The 19,002-nt window shown below is 32.4% G+C and overlaps 1 protein-coding gene across 1 annotated transcript; it reads right to left on the bottom strand.

The window, feature by feature from the left end:
* Positions 1-6,412: 6,412 nt before the first annotated feature.
* On the bottom strand, positions 6,413-18,151 carry TPC1 (two-pore channel 1). The gene is made up of 24 exons (XM_016314438.3): positions 17,639-18,151; positions 16,598-16,741; positions 16,375-16,482; positions 16,011-16,106; positions 15,224-15,354; positions 14,848-14,908; positions 14,487-14,653; positions 14,285-14,390; positions 14,112-14,189; positions 13,932-13,993; positions 13,036-13,108; positions 12,841-12,906; positions 12,591-12,731; positions 11,952-12,009; positions 11,084-11,191; positions 10,778-10,841; positions 9,994-10,162; positions 9,766-9,830; positions 9,397-9,487; positions 8,335-8,421; positions 7,934-8,011; positions 7,590-7,627; positions 7,107-7,223; positions 6,413-6,797 (listed from the first exon to the last, which is right to left on the bottom strand). Exons 1-23 carry the CDS (start codon positions 17,762-17,764, stop codon positions 7,130-7,132), a joined length of 2,211 nt encoding a protein of 736 aa, XP_016169924.1. The 5' UTR covers positions 17,765-18,151; the 3' UTR covers positions 6,413-6,797; positions 7,107-7,129.
* Between the last annotated feature and the right edge of the window lie 851 nt (positions 18,152-19,002).

The raw sequence follows: 19,002 nt of genomic DNA, 5'->3' as shown, positions 1-19,002 counted from the left end.
GTTTTATTCTCATTTAATTCCAAATCAAAAGTAATAATGACTTATTCAATTAGCATTTAAAACAATAAATGAGATCATCATTATATAAGTCATTTAATTTGAAATAGCATAATTTGTGATTATAACTAATATATGTATTGCCCACAAATAAGTTAGGAAATTAAATAAGACATCTTTAGCTCTCTCGGCACCTAATTTCCTTTCGTTTGTCCTTTTTCCCTTTATGCACTCAATGCAGACTTCAAAGTCCGCCAAATTTAGGGGTCCAAGAATTTCATCCAACACGAGCCTCTAAATTCTCTGTTTAGAGATATGACCTAGGCGTTTGTGCCATAATGATGCCGAATTCTCATTTAGTTTTCGTTTTGTACCCGTTTGCAGTATTTCATTATTATAGGAATTTAAGTCAAGCCTATATAGATTATCCACCAAATGACCAGAGCAAATATTATTCAAATTATAGAAGAGACTGACTTTATTGTCTTCGAATGAACAAAAATAACCTGATTTGTCCAAACGAGAAACAGAAACCAAATTCTGTCTAAATGACGGTACATAAAATGTCTCTAATAAATCCAAGTAAAATTCACTCGTGGAACATAATCTAAAGGTTCCTATAGCTTCGACTGCAACTATATTGCCGTCTGCCACATAGATGTATCTTTCAGCATCACTTGGCGGTCGGCTCCACAGGCAACCCTGCATAGTAACAATTACATGAGTAGTAGCAGCAGAATCTACCCACCAAGTATCAACAGGTGCATAACTTAAACTAGCCTCAGAACAAACGAAAGTAAGAATTATACCCTTCTTTACATGCCATGTGGAATATTTGGTACAATCCTTCTTCATGTGTCCCACCTTCTTACAGAAGAAACAAGTTGAAACTTGATCTTATTTCTTAGCCTTTTTCTGCTGAGAAGGCACATCCGCAGTAGTATCACGCTTTCTTTTATACTGAGAAGATGAAGCCATGTGAGCACTTTCAGTCTTATCTTGCTGTAGCCTCTCTTCTTCTTGCACACAGTGAGATATAAGCTCATTTAAGGACCAAGTGTCCTTCAGAGTGTTATAACTCACTTTGAATTGCCCAAAATGTGTAGGAAGGGAAATCAAAATGAAATGCACGAGTAAATCTTCAGACAACTCTAACTTTAGTGCTTTCAATTTTGAAGCAAGATGAGACATTTCCATAATGTACTCCCTTATGTTCCCTGTACCTTTATACCTCATGGAGACAAGTTTGCTCAAAAGACTACTTGCCTCTGCCTTTTCATTCTTAGTAAAGAATTTTTCAACATCCTTTAGGAACTGTTTGGCATCTTTATCCTCAGTAATTGAGCCCCGAAACGCCTCAGGAATTGAGCGTTTCATGATCATAATGCTCATTCGATTGGATCTCTCCCACTTCTCTATTTTAACCTCATTGAGATTTTCCGGAGTGGAAGTGGGTTTCTCCTCTCGAAGAGCTATATCCAGATCCATACAACCGAGGACAATCTCCACGGTATCCTTCCAAACTTTAAAGTTTGAACCATTCAGCATAGGAATACTGCTAATTTGCGCAGAAACATTGGTAGCTAAAGCCATAGTTTCTGGATTAGAACAAAAGAACATGCAATAAATATTAGTTAATTAATGGGTAAAAATCCATATTGAGATATCCAGCACAACATTAATTTTCAATCTTTGGATAGAAAAATTAACTGTAAGTGATACTCTCATTGCAGTAATCAAATATTGTCAAAATTCCTGTCACACATTAAGCCTTTCTTTGGACCGACTTAATGCGCACATGAAAACTTAAACTTCGCAACCTATTTATTACCGCATATATTTTCTATTAATTGGCCAAACAATAACCTTCCTTTGGGCCGATTATTGACCGCATAATTATTAGAAAATAAACAAAAGTGTGCAATGCTTATTATTTGGCCAAACAATAAACTTCCTTTGGGCCGATTATTGTCCGCATAAATAATAAGCATTACTTTATTCTTAATTAGTTACCCATATTTACCATGAATATATGTATGTAATTCGGCCAAATATAGGCCTTCCTTTGGGCTGACCAATATTCGCATGAATTACATAACATCATATTCCTTATGTTTTGAATAAATCAATTTTCACAAAAGAGGCTACTTTGGCAGCATAATGTTCAATCAATTTATTCCAAAACCAAATCTTTATAAAATTGATGGGTACAATAATCCTTATATCCCAAGAGGATAATCATTTTTTTTACCAAATTTACAGCACGCACAATTAAAATTAAAAAAAAATTATAATTCAATAATGCTTGGTTAATTTAACAATAGATGAAAATCGTATATAAATCATTAATTTACGAACATCATTCTATAAAAAAAAAATTAACCAAAACATGCTTTGCTTACATTATAAGCACGCAACAGTATGTATATATATATCCAAATCATCAATAATATATGTATGTATATGAGAGCACTATAACCCATACAACATCCACAACTGTATATATTATATATGTGCAACAATAATTAAGCGGGACCGTAGAAGAATAGTGTTCATCCATGATATATATGTAATTTTGCGTGCGATAATGTTAACGCAAGCCACGCAATATTTAACGTATACCGAAAAAAAAAATAATAAAATTAAATATTTTCGATGACCAAATTATGGATGGCTCTGATACCACTTGTTGGAATAAATCAGTTTTCAATATCTCAGATCATTCATGTTGAATCACCAAAAATATATATATCTTTAATGCGGAAGCGTACCTGAATTAATAAATATAAATCATACGATCGGAAGAGTTTGGATCTTGTGTTCTTTCGATCTTCCTCAACCAAAGCCTTCTGTATTCCTAGGAGGTTGAACTGCAACTCTTTTGATGGGGAAAGAGTAATAAAGGCCGCTTTGGTATCTTGGGAATCGAAACCCTTAAGGTCTATTTATATTTGAGCATGACACCCATTAAACCCTTAAGCCCAAATAAAATAGTGTCTAAAGCCCAAAAGATAATATATCTTAAATCCAAAAAGATAATTATCTAAGAAACAAAAGATAATATCTGGTTTTATTCTCATTTAATTCCAAATCAAAAGTAATAATGACTTATTCAATTAGCATTTAAAACAATAAATGAGATCATCATTATATAAGTCATTTAATTTGAAATAGCATAATTTGTGATTATAACTAATATATGTATTGCCCACAAATAAATTAGGAAATTTTATAATCTGTGATTATAACTAATATGTGTATGAATTCTTTTTACAGACTAAAATGTCTACTTTTAAAATCTTTGAACTGATTCGAGTAATTTCTCAAATTTGAATATATGATATCTTAAACTATTTACTTATTTATTGATTTTTAACTCCTATTTTTACATGAAAAAAGTGTTAAGTTTCTAACCGTTTTGTTAAGGATAGCAGTTAAAGTTGCATAAAATTATTTGAGCAATTTTTATATATTTTTATGCAACGAATATATTAAAAATTTAAAATTTTAATTTATTAATACAAATTTTTTACTATGAATATTAATGTACTCTAAGAAAAAATAAAGTGTGCAGCACTTTTTTAACCCCAAAGCCTAAATTATAAATTATAATTCCTAATATTGAATCTTAAATCTTGAATTATAAATTCCAAACTCTAAATTATAAACTATAAATTTGACTAGTCATTGATATAAAATATAATATAGGATAAAGTATTATTTTGACTCTCAAAGTTTTAATAGATCTGTTATATATCCAAGTCTTATTGCCATCTAAGTCCAACCAAGCAGACCCAACACCAACGAAAACCACTCTCATTAAAAGAGCGTGTACACGCGCCCGAAACCCCAAAAAACGTTACTTGTCTCTTCGTGCTTTAATATGAAAAACTGTTTTATTGCCGTCGCTCTTCTTCTTCTTCTTCTTTCGAATTCGCGCATGCAGGTTCTTCTTCTTTATTGGTTCATTTTACTATCATCTTTATTGGTCTGGTGCCATCATTAAATAATTTTGGTTCATTTCTTAGTTTATTTGAGATTTATTTGGATCAAAAAATGAATTCGATATTTTTTTGTTGATGATTGAGTCTTTTTGATTGCTTGTTCAAATTTGAACTAATTTTGGTTCATTTGTGAATTAATTGGGTTCACTTGATACTGCTGATAAGTACTGACCAAATTTTTTAATCCTTAAGTAATTTCGGTTTATTTCTTAGTTTAATTGAGGTTCATTTGGATTCAGAAATGAATTCAATGTGTTTTTATTAATAATTGAGTCTTTTTTACTGCTTGTTCAAATCTGAACTAATTTCGGTTCATTTGTGTGTTAATTGAAGTTCACTTTATGCTGTTAATAAGTATTGACCAATTTTTTTAGCAAAGAATAATGAAATTATTCATTATCACTTTATTCAATTACATTAGATTCGATTCCATTCAATTTGTCTTAAAAGTCATTTCAACCTTTAGGACAAATTGTTCATCGACAATGCACCTGGACTGCAAATGAACCGAAATATTATTATAACAACACCAAATGAACCGAAAATTGTGCATTCTCTATAAACTCAGAAACTCCTGCATTCTATCCAAATTTAAATTCATAAACAACGCTAATTTTAGCAAAGAAAGATGAAATTATTCATTATCACTTTATTCAATTGTATTAGATTCCATTCAATTCAAAATTGTTGAAGAATGAACCGAAATTTTATCAAAACAACACCATGGTGTAATAACAAATGAACCGAAAATTGTGTTCATAAACAACACTGATTTTAGCAAAGAAAAATGAAATTATTCATTATCATTTTATTCAATTGTATTAAATTCTATTTCATTCCATTCAATTCAAAATTGTTGAAGAATGAAATTAAATAAAATTAAGAACGATCCAAATCTCGTCTATTTAATTCGATTCAGGAGAATAATCTAAATCGCCATCATTCAACTAATTTGAACTTGAATCATTCATTGTTTTGGAACACGCAAAGTTTAAACGATTTTAATTATACTGTTCGATTTCAAAAAAAAAAAAAAAAACAAATGCATATTGAAATCTGAAGAGAAAGAGAATAAAATAAGAGGAAAACATAATGAAATGGAAGAAGAAAACAAAAATCTGAAGAGAAAGAGACAATAATCAAACAAAAACACAGAGAAATAAAAAAAGAATGGAAGGTTTATGTTGAAGAGGAACGAAGGGGGGTTTTACGTTAAGTCTGTTATAAGTAGCGTGGCACGGAACGTGACTCTAAATTACTTGGTTAGACTTGATTAGTGAAATCACTTTGATGCAGAGCATTATTGAAGTTTTAAACGTCCTATTTCAATTTTAAAAGATTTCAAACATAATGTTTCACGTTAAAAAATTGATTGATAGAATTTAGAGGAGAAATCTTTTAGGATCAATAATTTTTAATATATTTGGCTATTATTTGAGTAGTACAAATACTAAATTATCTTTAACAAATAAATTTTACTAATTTATGTATGTAAATTTTGAAAAATGTAGGTATAAATTATATTGATTCATATGTGCAAATTCTGATAAATATATGCATAAATATATAATATATATTTCTTATGTATAAATTTTTTATAAATATAAATATAAATTATTACTATACTAATAAAAATAATAATGAGTGTTAGGAACCAACAAGTTATGATTTGTAGCCATCATTACTATTTTTAATGATGTGAGATTATATCTAATAATATAAAATTATTCTCTTTTCTTTTGCTAGCTAAATACTAACTAAATTTTAATAAAAATACTGGTTCCTAAACTTTCTCTTATATTAATCATATAACATTGCTCTGAGTTTCTTTTACAAGAAGTTGTTGACTAATTTATGACGTGGAACTGTGGAAACGATCTAATTCAAATATTTAAGAGTTTACAAGGGGCATGGTACTGGTCTAAAACTACTCTAATTAAGGGAAGAATTGAAAAGAAACACGAGTAATGATGACGTGCACTTCAAACAAATTGGGATGTGCTGAACCTTTTAATTGTATAATGAGCTGTTGGGCAGGTTTTCCAGGGGATATCTACTCACCATATTCCTCACATATTCACAACCACTTGGTGGTTGAGTTTTTATTCAAGATTAAGGATTTGGTGTAGCGGAACTGGTGCATTAGGCTCCGGCTTGTTCTAAGATCAGCAAATTACTGTGAATACCTTATTACCAAGAGGGGTGCCAGCTTAGGGGTTTCTCACATGGTGTTGATCCACCGATGTGAAGAACCTGAGGCTATTCTTGCTGCAAATTACTGTGCATACCTTATTGGTCTAGTTTGCTTTATCTTGTTTTTCCTTCTTTCTCCATTACCAAACAAAACAAACACACAACTAAGAGCTACATTCAAATGTTCTGCAACTTTTTTTGGTTGAATAAACATTCACTTTAGAAGACCAGACTAATATATCAAATAGAATAAAAAAGAACTATCGACACAACCACTACCTTGTGTTAGTAGAACAAAATGCAAAACAAATCAAAACAAAAGTCAACTGGGATTAAAATAAAATAAATAAAAGGTTGCCACTAAAGATCTGCAATACTAATAAAAAGTAAGATTTCTGAAGCCAGATGATCCTACATTCCTACTGCTATTATGAGTTTTAATCACATTCAGCGCAAGCATATCCATGCGTATCAGTTTGGCCTCGCTTGCAAATTACTGGGGACATAAACTTTGAATTTCCACTCATCTGGATACGTGACTAGAGTCTATCAAACAAGATCTGTATAAGCTTCACAAGAAAGAAAGTGGGATTTTCCTGCATCCTGCAACAAATAAAGTAGTATAGATTCACATTTATACTACATGTACATAGGGATTGATCCAAAACCTGACTAATACATGGAAGGTTCAATCACATGATTCATGGCAAAAAATTAAAAACAAGGATGTCTAGTAAACTTGATATTAAAGCATAGTGCGTGTTGACATCATCACATTTGTGACGAGCATAGAATTATATTGAACAACTAATGTTGCAATGGATCAGAGGATACAAAAGCTAGGAATACAATATGTTCCTCGCAATGGAAAAATTGAAATTTGTGAAGATATGAAAAGTTTAATTGTTCTACCTGGAAAAGGATTTTTATCAGTTCTATGAATTGGAAGGCTGTGTTTGACTTTGACACAACTCAGAGCTCAACATATGATGAAGAAGAGCATCAACTCTCTGGCTTCGTGATTTTGTGCTGCAGGAAACCATATAGTTAAGAGGTGTAAAAAACACTCATATACTTTGAAGTTTGAACTAACAGCTCAAGCTTTCAGCTGAAGTACGTCTTTGCCATGATAACAAAGCATGATCAATCATGAGTTTAATCTCGTTTCATTTCTCTTGATTAATTTAAAGAAAAAGGTTATCCAAACTTAAGCCCAAAAAGCTCTGGCATGGAGCACCATGGAAAGATATAATCGTACAAAACAATTCATTTGCATTCGCCTAAAAGTAAAGCTTTTTGGATTACTTGCCTACAAGAAGTACCTCATCATCTGGCCAAAGAGAAAAAAAAAAAGTAAATGAGGGCATTCACAGAAACAGTGGCCACTATACATACCCAACTGATCGTCTTCGATATTTATCTCCTTCAACTTCCTATATTGAGAAGCCAAATACTGAGTTAGATTTGAACATTATGTTAAAGCTATATATGTAGGCTAAAAAAAAAAAAACTTGCAATAATAGCATTCAGAAAAATCAAGTGTTGCAAGACTATCTTTGAAGCACTGGAACTTTTCCATCTGGATAGTTTATTGTAGAACCAAGCAATAAATGGTTTCCAAGTTAGGAGAAATATATTCCAGGTCTATATGTGAATTTATAAGATAACAACTACATATCAGTTAATTAATGATAAACATGGCAACTCCTTATTGATAAGATTCAATATTAAATACAAACCTTGTCCTGTTCATCACAGGTGTCCGGTGACTCAAGCTCCATTTCAGCAAAGAATGCCTCCAAGACAAAAGCAACAACCTGAAATACAGAAAAGAGAATCATTTCTTACTTGTTAAATACAAACAAGCAATTTGTTAAGAACATTTTGTGCATAGCATTGAAATTAAGTTTATTTCATTCCATTCTAAAAGTCATAAGAAAGTATTAATTTAAGACAATTTCATTTAGCTATGTTTTGTCTGAGTGAAATTTGTAATTGTAACTACAAGGTAAGTTGTAAAAAGAATTAAGTGCAAGTCAGTTTAGGAAAAACATAAGTCCTATTCTTGAGAGACATTATGCATTCCATATTAATGCCCATGGAATTCTTAGGTATCAAATAAGCACAAAGTAAATCGTACCAAGTTCAAAAGTAGCAAAACCGTGACTAAGTAGAAACTTATGAAGTATACGTAGGTCCAAGAAGTACCCGTTAACTCCTTGTAGCTCTGAAATAGAAAACCAAAAATTCTGTGCAGTAAGTACAAATTGAATCATAAGTTATTTTTTATAGAAATTTTTGAGTCATAACTTAACCACAAACATAAAGAAAGTTAAGACAACAGCTAATTGCTTTTACTAACTGATGCCAATAAGCATGTTAAAAATCACATTAATTGCATTGAGCAAGAAATTTATCCACATTTTAGATACATTATTTGTTCGTTTTTATAACATTACTTCACTAATCACTACCAACCTAGCAAAATAAAAGGCTTTATTCATAACTTTATGTGTGATGCAACAAGTTGGAGCCTGTGCATTGAACGAACCTGGGAAAATCTTATCTTTCTAACCAAGAAACTTCTTTTGTTATCCTAGAGCATTGCACGCCAAGTCTAGACCAAGTCTAGGTCAAGGCATGCCCTTAGCAAACCAAGGCTAGACCAAGGCAAGCCACTGGCATGCCAGGGCAAGCCCATGGCACACCAAAGTATAATCTTATCTCTCTAACATGAAGTTTCCAATTGTCAGCTGTTTTACAAATAACCCATTAAGAACTTTTGTTAGCAGATATAAATTATTGATCACACAATGTTACTGACTTAGGGATAGCTTGTGAATGATTTCTATCTGTTAAAAGCATAAGTAAACATTTGCCATAGAGCAAAACAAGTTATCTTCTTGGGTAAATATAATCCCTTAGAATACAATCTTTGAAGAATTTTTGGTGATTTAAGAAGCATGTTTGACAGATACATTCACTTGTTCTGTTTTTATTTTCAATTAACAACATATAGCCAAACTTTTCCACATTTACCACTAGGACATGATAAAAAAAAGGAATCTATTTGTCAGAAAAATAAGATCATACAAATATATCTCACATAGAAATGGGGCAAGCCTGAAACAAATATGTGACTGGTTAAACTATTATGAAGCAAAAGATGACACTGAAACTGGAATGGTGACAGGACTCATACCTGCATCCATACTTGCCAGTTCCCCATGACTACCAAATTGAAAAGTGTCACCATTCCATTAGGATAATCATTGAAATTAAATAGCAAATAGCTATTTTCTGTCAAGAAAAATACTCCAAGAACAACCTTTACCACAGAAATAATTCCATTTCCAAAGAAACAAATAAGGCAGTATTAAAATTTCTGTTTGGTTGTTAAACCAAACACCATCCCCGCTCTCTAGAAAATTTTTTTTTTCCAGTAAAACATGATGAAAATAATAGAGATGGAATTTGTGGCGATTCTTTGAAGGTAAAGGTCTGGCTATCACATGATCAAAGCAACTACTACAGGCTTAAGGGACACATTTATTAGGGATAAAAAGGATACTCATTATCAGCAAGATCTGATGCTAGCAATTTAGGGTTTCCAGAATTAACAAGTCCACCAAAAATCTGCAAAGTCAAAGAGGAATGGAACGTTACCGCATTGAAATTAGCAACAAATATTAAGAGAATAGCATTGTTGCTATAGGAAAGGGGGTATGAATACACAGTTCAACTTATCAATCTGGATAGAAATCAGAAACCAATCAAGGAAAACAACCATTTTATTCACCTGTACACCAACCGAGCAATAAATACATAAGACACAAAATATGATCCCAAAGTATGGCGTCAAACTTGGCAACAGCGTTAAGAAAGTTGCAACAAAGCCTCGGAATTGCTTGACATGCATTAGGAGCCTTATCAACCTCAACATTCTTGCCAGAAGAAGGTAACGGATCCTGTATAAGTGACATCAGAAGAAATATTTGGTTGCATCCTCAATGATGTTACAGTGCCAATGGACTAAATTCACTAGACAAACTTCATTCTATAAATGAACATAATATAATCCGGTACCACAATATATATTTTTTAATGTTGACAAACTGTAGTTCTCATATTGTTGCATCTTGTTTTGGAAATAAGGAAACTAGATCCAGCATGCAACAAACAGAAGAAATCAAAGCACAACTTAGCTCCTATTGACGAGGGCCTTTAAAATAGTTGCTTTAAGCGATTCACACCACTGATATGCCATGTATTAGAAAAGATACACGTGTTACACAAAACTCTTTTCCTTGAACTCGCATTGTTTGAGTCTTCAAGTCTACATGACTCCAACCATCGATAACAAAATGTATTTGCAGTTTTGCACAAATTTTCTATGCAAGAACTTAGACGAGTATTATGCTACACAATATAATAAAAATAGTTCATACTTCCATTTTAAACTGCACAACTGCTATAGGAAACAATATACGAAATTTCTTGTTGCAGTGATTTGGTCTTATGAACCAATAATCAGAAATATAGAATACATTAACATTCAGAAAAAGAGAGTTCATATTTCTTACCATTCTCCATTTGAGAAGAAAGTCTGATCATCAGGCGAAGCAAAAGTTATAGTTTCTCCAATGACTGAAAAAGTGTAAATCATTAATCAGAGCAACATTATACAGCCTTGAAAGGTGGTCCTGCTTAATATTAAAATTCCAGGCAATAGGGCATTGAGTAATACAAATGAATTATGAGCACAAAACAGATTATTACATAAACCTACAATCATCATTAATATTTAGTGATAGAATGTTAAAGCATTTGTTAAACCAGATATTGTTTAAAATAAAATATAGAAAATACAGGAGGTAAAAAGTAGTTACCAATTATCCAAGTGATAACAAAATCAAAGCGATTTTGACCATCCCGCCAATAGTTCTCAAATCCATATGCATAAACCTTCAGAGCCATTTCTATTACATATATCCACCCTGTGAAACATCAAGGAACCATCAGAAGTGAGCATCCAATTATTATTAAAATTATAACTGTGTGCTTAACAATGAAATAAAAAGCAGGGAAGCAAAATAATGAACCACCAATTATTCAGCAGTATTGAAGAACGCATAAGTAGTTGAGTACATTAATTTTCATAATTCCTTTTAATGTGCTGTGAGATAGTGATACTAAACTTTTTAGCTGCAATTATTTTGTGCATGCTGGCTACATCCTAGGTATTACGTTACTTTCCTAACTTAGCACAGATCTTTTTTTCTAAATCAATAGTAGTATTACATTAATTAGCGCGTATCTTTTTTCTCAATCAATAGTAGTATTACATTAAAGAAACCATCACTCTTTATCAAAAAGCACAATTATTTGGTATGACAAACTAAGAGGAAAAGGAGTTCTTAACTATCCAACACCAAAATCATGATTTTTCCTCCCATCTGTCTTAAGTTCTTGATTTCATTGATATGCTCTCTTAAATCACTCCCATTTCAATCAAAGCACACTGAAAACTTTGAATTAGCTGTATATCTCAACCCTAAAATAGAACTCTTAATGTAAATAAATAAGAAGTGCACACACAGAGCTATAAGAATAATAAAGCAGAGGAACCACCCAGAGAGTTTAGTTGCTTATTTCTGCTACCCGCAAAGTAGCTTACAGACTCCAAATAAAACAACAAATTTTATAGTACTAAAACAAAGAAAATTCACAGACTATATACAGTTTCGATGTCCATACCAAAAATGAACTCAACCACTTGCCACACCTTTTGACCAGAATTATTTTGTATATCAAGCTGCAATTGTGAATTAATTACAAGAAAATATCAACACATGGTTACAACTTTTAACCCACACAAAAAACAGCAACACCATAAATGCCAAATCTAATCATACGAGGCCTTGATAAAAAGAATCTAGTAACTGTCCATTTTTAATATCAATTAAGAGTGTCACTATTTTGATAAATACACAGACAATATTTTCTAAGGTTGTTTAACCAGCTAAGTAAATAATATGGAGCAAAAATAATGAGATTCTTTATTTGCCTTTTGCCCAAGTCTACAATAGCTGCCAGTAAATATGTCAAACAGCAAAGCTGGAAAAAGTAGGACTGAAATCAGGATGTACTTGGAAGTGTAAAATAATTAACCTCTTTGAACTGGGTGTAGATTTAACGAAGCAATACGTAATGAATTTATTAAGCAATATCCTAATTATTTTTACAATAAATGGCACTTTAGACCACAAAATATTGAAAAATGCAAGTATATCCCACTTATGGTCCCATCAAATAGTGATGAAGTTAAAAAGAATTAAAATATATATATTTTAGTATGAAAATAATATTTGAAACTATATCTTCAAAACGCCATACCGTTGTCTCAATAATAACTGCAACTAGATTGAGTACGAGAAGAAAAGAGACTAGGTATCCAAAGATGGGTCTCTTCACAAATTCTTTCAAATGCTTTGAGGTGGGTGAATTGTAGAATGGTAAATACTCAAAGTAAGAGATCTGCAACAGATTAAACAGAATTAGAGATGCTGCAAATCTTTACCTGATTTATTTCAGTTCAATTCAAACAAACTTCCCAACGTTTCAAATTTGGAGTAATTGAACTTACAGAATCCTCCTTCTGGAATTTTAAAGCAATGGCATGGCAAATATCAGCAAATTCATCCTTATTGAGCTGAACAAGAAAAAAAAAAGGTTACATGAAGGATTAATTAAAGGCACAAACAATCTGTATATGCACACATTACGAGCAACCTCAGCATGCACATGTAAGATAATCACAATACATATTAACAAATATTACCTTTACGTCACGACTATCATCAAGCTCATCAAATATTAACTCAAATTCTTCCTTGGTGATCTTGGGTAAAGTCCTGAATAATACACAAAATTGGAGCTCCATCATTCACATAATGTGGTAGGAAAGAATATTATACAAAGATAGGATGTCAGGAGACTAAAGTGAAAGATCAACTCATAGTGCTAGTTTCATAAGATATGCAATAGCAATTTACCAGTCACAAATAAAGAAAGATATCCCATTTCACTAAAACAGAAGTTGCAATGGTGAACTATCAGCAGCACTGAAAGCAAAAGTGCAAGACAAACATCTGGTTTACAGGGACACCATAATTTGAAGCTCCAGCTAGTTACAGTATGTCATCGTTTAGGCATAGGAGCCTCTTTCCCTAAACTAAAGAACTCATCTAGCCTCAAATGGGGGAAGACTTTCATAAAAGAATTAACCCATGATAGTTCAGGAGCCTTTTGCATGTAATGGAAAGATAGCCCACTAGTACTAATTGTTATTTGATTAACCTGAATAGAGGCCAGCATAACTATTCAACGTTCCTAACTCCACTTTATTGAAGCGTTGAAGATTTGTCTCCCCATCATGGAAAGCTTGGATAAGCAACTTATATGTTTTAATTTATAAACAAACATATTTCAAGTAAAAGCATGTCATTATAGAAAACTCACCCTTCAAAGTTTATGAAGGAAATGATCAGATACTATAAAAAGGCAAACCATGAAAAACTGGAAAAGATTTGCATAAAATAATTCATTGTTCTTGTGTAAAATTATATGAAATTTCACAAATGCCAAAGCATTTACCTTTCTAAAATCATTATGACGCAACAAATAATTATAAGATAATTTTGAAGCTACAATGAACATAAGAGAATAAGGTTCTACCTGTATTTGTTCAACTCCTCAAAGAGCCTAATGCATTGATCTTTGTTAAGATATCCAGTACTCTGGGAAATGGAAACTCAAACAGATTTAGAATTAATGCTTTTTGTATTTACTTTTCTAAAGTATTTTTACATGTTTGACAGTGGATCAATAAACTAAAACATAGAAAATCACACTTACATGAGTATCTAAGAGATTAAAAGCTTTCTCCAACATTGCTCTTCTCATACGATCCATCTCGAAAACTTGTTTCACAAGCTATAAATAAAAACAAAAACAAAAAATACATATGTTCAGGCACTGTTATTAAAGAGTAAAAAAAAATTGAGGGGAAATGGCATGGAAAAATTTACCTCACTCTTGAAACTATCATAAACAACGGCAAGGACCAAGTTTGTAACGAAGTAAACCCCCAAAAGAACAAATATAATGAAATACAGGCAATACCAACGTGAAGCCCTTCAAAACCAACAAATATTGCTGATGATTGATGATCATATAAATTGAAAGAATAAAATCATCTACCCAGGGAGATTCAAACTATAAAGCTCGTACTTGTATGCAGGCACCCAAACATCTGGATTATTCGATGTAGTAAATAAAACAAATATCTGATACAATGTAGCACCATAAGAAGTGAATACTGTTTTTCCTTGTATAGTATCCTCAAACATCACATAAGCCACCCAGCTTGCAAAAAGAAGAAACAGAAGCCCCAGAGCCTGAAATTCACGAGAATTAGACAAGACACAATATCAGGTAACACGTTGTCGATAAATGTGGAGTGAATTGAAATAATCCAAATCTGTCATTCAAATCGGACCCAATAGTGTTGAATATAAAAATATCTACACTTTAAAAAGTTGAAAACAGAAGCAACAAGTTGCAGGGAGCAACAGTATGTAAGTGAACCAACCAAGACATTCAAGTATGTGCCAACCATGCCACTCAAGATAGTGATGGTTTCACGTAACTCCCTGGAATATATAAATATGCAGTGTTAGGCTATCAGAAAATCAGGATAAAGTAGCTGTTGAAAGTCATTCCCTGAACTATGAAAAATAACTTCAACAAATAAATTATTAGTTAGATAGTGTTAAGTAAAACAACAAAATCTTATCCCACTGGATGGTAGTGGGACCAGCTACATGTGCTTGGCCTATTTATGCTTAAATCTCTTTTAATAATTTCAGTAAAAAATGTTCCTAAAATATTCAACCACTGGTTTACGAGCTACAAAAAGGTACAGTACTCTGTGGTAAAAGTGAAAATAGAAATTGATCAATAAATACCTAATATTCAGAATGAAAAGAATAACCCTGATATAAGGAGCAACTCTGAAAGGTAGAAAATCAAAAGCCGCTGGAGACAAGTAAATAGCATAAACCAGCATATCAGCAATGAGAACTAACAGACAGAAGACCTGGAAATACCAGTAAATCAACTTATTAGCAGACAAAAGTACATATGTAATTATATACCGAAAAAATAAAAAAGAACAAAAAACATGTAATAATGGACTTTAGAAAGCAAGGGAAAACGAAATTGATATGATTCTGTCCTCCTATATGTCAAGCAATCCCATCTATCCAGCACATGCACCCCATGCAGATGTTAATTCATTAAATGAAATTTCAATATAACATCAGATTTTGATGTAAATGAGTTTCACATTCACAATGCATCAAATTTAAACTCTATTAAAAGTAAGGATCTAGCTCAACAAGGTCTTCACGAGTTTTGAAGGGTTTATACTTTATACTTCTAATCATAGCAGAATTAACATTAGAAACCAGGGTCTTCTCCGAAGACCACTATTACTGAGCACCTGTCCACACTCCAGCTCACTTCGAATTCCCAACTGTCATTTTTCTCTCTATTTTCAGTTTTCCTCATCTCTTCTTTCTACTTCCACCTCTAAAAATATGAGTCAGAGAGATGTGCTTTCTTCTTTTTTCAATTTCTAACATTACCCCGTCACTCAATGACATAAACACTTGACTATAATCTGCTGCATTTATAGCCTTTCCAGAAACAAGTGAAGTCATAAATTATACTCAATAGTCTTGACAAGCATACCTTCAACAGATTAATTGCGTTTCTCCAATATATACGGGACCCTTCATATGATATTGGGAAGAAAGTATGTATGATTAGCACCACAACAGTTAATCCCTGTATTATACAAAAAGGTTAAGAAAATACCAGAGACAGTTGAGAGATGAATGCTAGGTAGTAGTAAATGAGATTTAACATAGACTGGAAATGTAAGCTATTTCATGTAAGTTCCAATACATGTGAAGATAGAACTAGAGTACAAAGTGAACATGACAAATATATAATCAAAGAGTTACCGTTTGTTTTCAACATTAAAACAACTAAAAAGGATCTTCAGTAATTTCCCAATAAATATAGTGTCTGACTCTGAATTACCGGCACTTACCTCATAAATAAGACATTCTGCATTAGTTAGATATGGCAACTGTCCCAGAAAGAAATACTCTCTATCGCTGCAAGATGGTTTGGTATAATTTTCACACCACAGAGGTCTCTGTAAACAAGTAAACCAAGACACGAACTTCTTTTAGTTTCATTTGCATTTGTCTTTGGCCTAAAAGCCTCTCACACAATTAAAAGGACCTAAAGTTCAACAAGCTTCTACTTACCTCCAAGAAATTTAGGACTATCAAAGCAAAATAAGCAAGAGACCACATGATATTGCATTTAATGAAAATGAAATAATATCTTGAAGAACTTTGAAAGCTTGAAGAATCAAGAATTTGCTCAGGGAGTCCAACACCATCTTCAGCCTGCATTATGGATTTCCAACCAAAAAGACGAGATTAACAGATCAGAAAGAAAGAAATACATGCATACATACATAACCATATAAGGGGGAGGAATATAAAATGATATGTGAAATAATCTAATAAACCATTTCCAACAGAAAACATTCTTACCCCGAGAATAATTGGTTTTCCTTTATGAAAAACAAAAATGCTTTATCTACCTTTTCCTAGACATACCTCATTAGGGCTACCAAAATGTGCAGAATTATCCAATAAGAATAATAATGGAATTAAAATTACATATAATAGCAAGTTTAATGGTAAGAGAGGTTCCTTTTGAACGTCGTCAGTACTTGGCTAAATGAAGGAGCAAGAAGATCAGCTCATATAAACAAGAAAATAGTTTTTTTTTCTTCCTTTATTTACAAAAAGAAAAATTAATGCTATGCTTCACAGTGTAACTCTTTAGGTTGTTTTTTGTTCTTGTATAGAGGAACTCTTGTCCTCTGTATTCTTCTATTCATCTTAACAAGATTATTCTTTTATAAACCTAAAGAAAGCATCCACATTTTGCATCTCTTGCTTTACAAGCGAACAATATAACAACAACGATGCTGACTTCGTCGTACAGAAGTACAGGACCACTTAAGATAACTTTGGCCTTTTTATTCGGTGGCAGTCGAACATCAACGAACAACAATAAATAAAGCACAGTGGATTTCATCGTTGACTAATAATCCGTAGTTCAATACACATCTGATAATGTGTTTATTTGAATAGTAAAGCACAGTACCAAAAACCATCGATGCTAAGATCTACCTATCACTAAACTCAAACAATAATCCAAACTTACAATGTCTAATGCGAATTAAAGCATAAAACAGTGAAACAGAACCAAAAGAAAATGAAGGAACGAACCAGATCGACGAGTGCAGCAGCTTTCTCATAGTTGGAGCCGTAGGTGATGGCGTCGGAGCGGCGGAATATCCCCCGCGCGTGGTCCCTCCGGCCACCACTCCCTTCGCCTCTCAGCAGCGGCTCCATCTCACAGATCGAGTAACCAACCGTCAAGAGAGAGAGAGAGAGAGAGAGAGAGTAGTAATAAGTGTCAGAGCTCTAGTGTTATAGTAGTACTGAATCACAATGGCGCGTAACTTAAGTGGCAACGATGGCCCAACGAATTAACGACACTTGAAGAAGACGGTTGCGTTAGTTCTTCGTTTTTCGAGGTGTTCCGTCAGGGTGATGACGTGTACACTCCCGTGATTCGTAACCGAGGGATATTATAGTCTTTCTTCTTTGATTATGGATTGGATCTGATCCCCGCCCCGTGGCTTTGTTCAAGTGTTCATTATTGTTCAGCACTTCAGCTTGGATCTCATAATCCGAATTGTACGTTTTTTTTTTCGTACTAAAAATTCAAGTACGGTTAATTTTTTTTTTGTGTGTCTCAAGTACGGTTAATTTAATATAAGGTTGTTAATTAAAAATTATTAAATAATAATTTAACTAAAATTATTAAATTATTTAACAAATTTTAATATCAATGTCGTATAAAAGTAAATGTATCCGAATTTCTACCTTTTCTCTTGTTTCTTTCTTTTATTTATTTATTTTTTTCAATGCGTCATTTCGTGGATTCAATTTTCGTACCGTCATGATCATTACAATAGGGACTCTCGCGTACCACGTGCCCGCATGAGCATTGAAGCAGGACAGAGAAAAGTCAAGAAGTAGCATCTGTCAACTAGCACTGTTTCTTAAATCTTATCCTTCATTGTTCATTCTCATTTTCGTTAGGATAAGCATGCACTGTTACTAAGCCCAACAAACCAATTCATCTCTCTCACGTTAATTTTTTAGGCTTTAGTTGCTGTTTATGATATTTAAAATTTATTTAAAAATATAAAAAAGGAGAATGACATGTGTTTTATGTGTCTCTAATGTTTGTTATTAATCTAACCTAATCTATTATATTATGAGGAGTGGCATCTTCGAAGTGGTTGGCTATCCAACGCGGAAAGTATTAATGGGATCTTTTAAATTTATTGTATTTTATATTTATATTGATATTATTAACAGTCACCAAAAAAAAATATTGATATTATTAACAAGATGATATTTCAATTTAGATAAATTTTAGGCAAAACATCTAATTGTTTCTGGTTCTCACATTAGTTCAATATTTGCATTATCATCTTAGGTTTATCTTTTTATTATGTACCTAATTTTGAGCACCAAATGGTAACTTATACTTTTTCAAATTAAAGGAAACTGCAATG

Source organism: Arachis ipaensis, chromosome B8, assembly GCF_059453495.1.
Source record: "Arachis ipaensis isolate K30076 ecotype BB chromosome B8, ASM5945349v1, whole genome shotgun sequence".
NCBI classification, from domain to species: Eukaryota; Viridiplantae; Streptophyta; class Magnoliopsida; order Fabales; family Fabaceae; genus Arachis; species Arachis ipaensis.
This window is presented reverse-complemented; position numbering and strand designations above follow the sequence as displayed.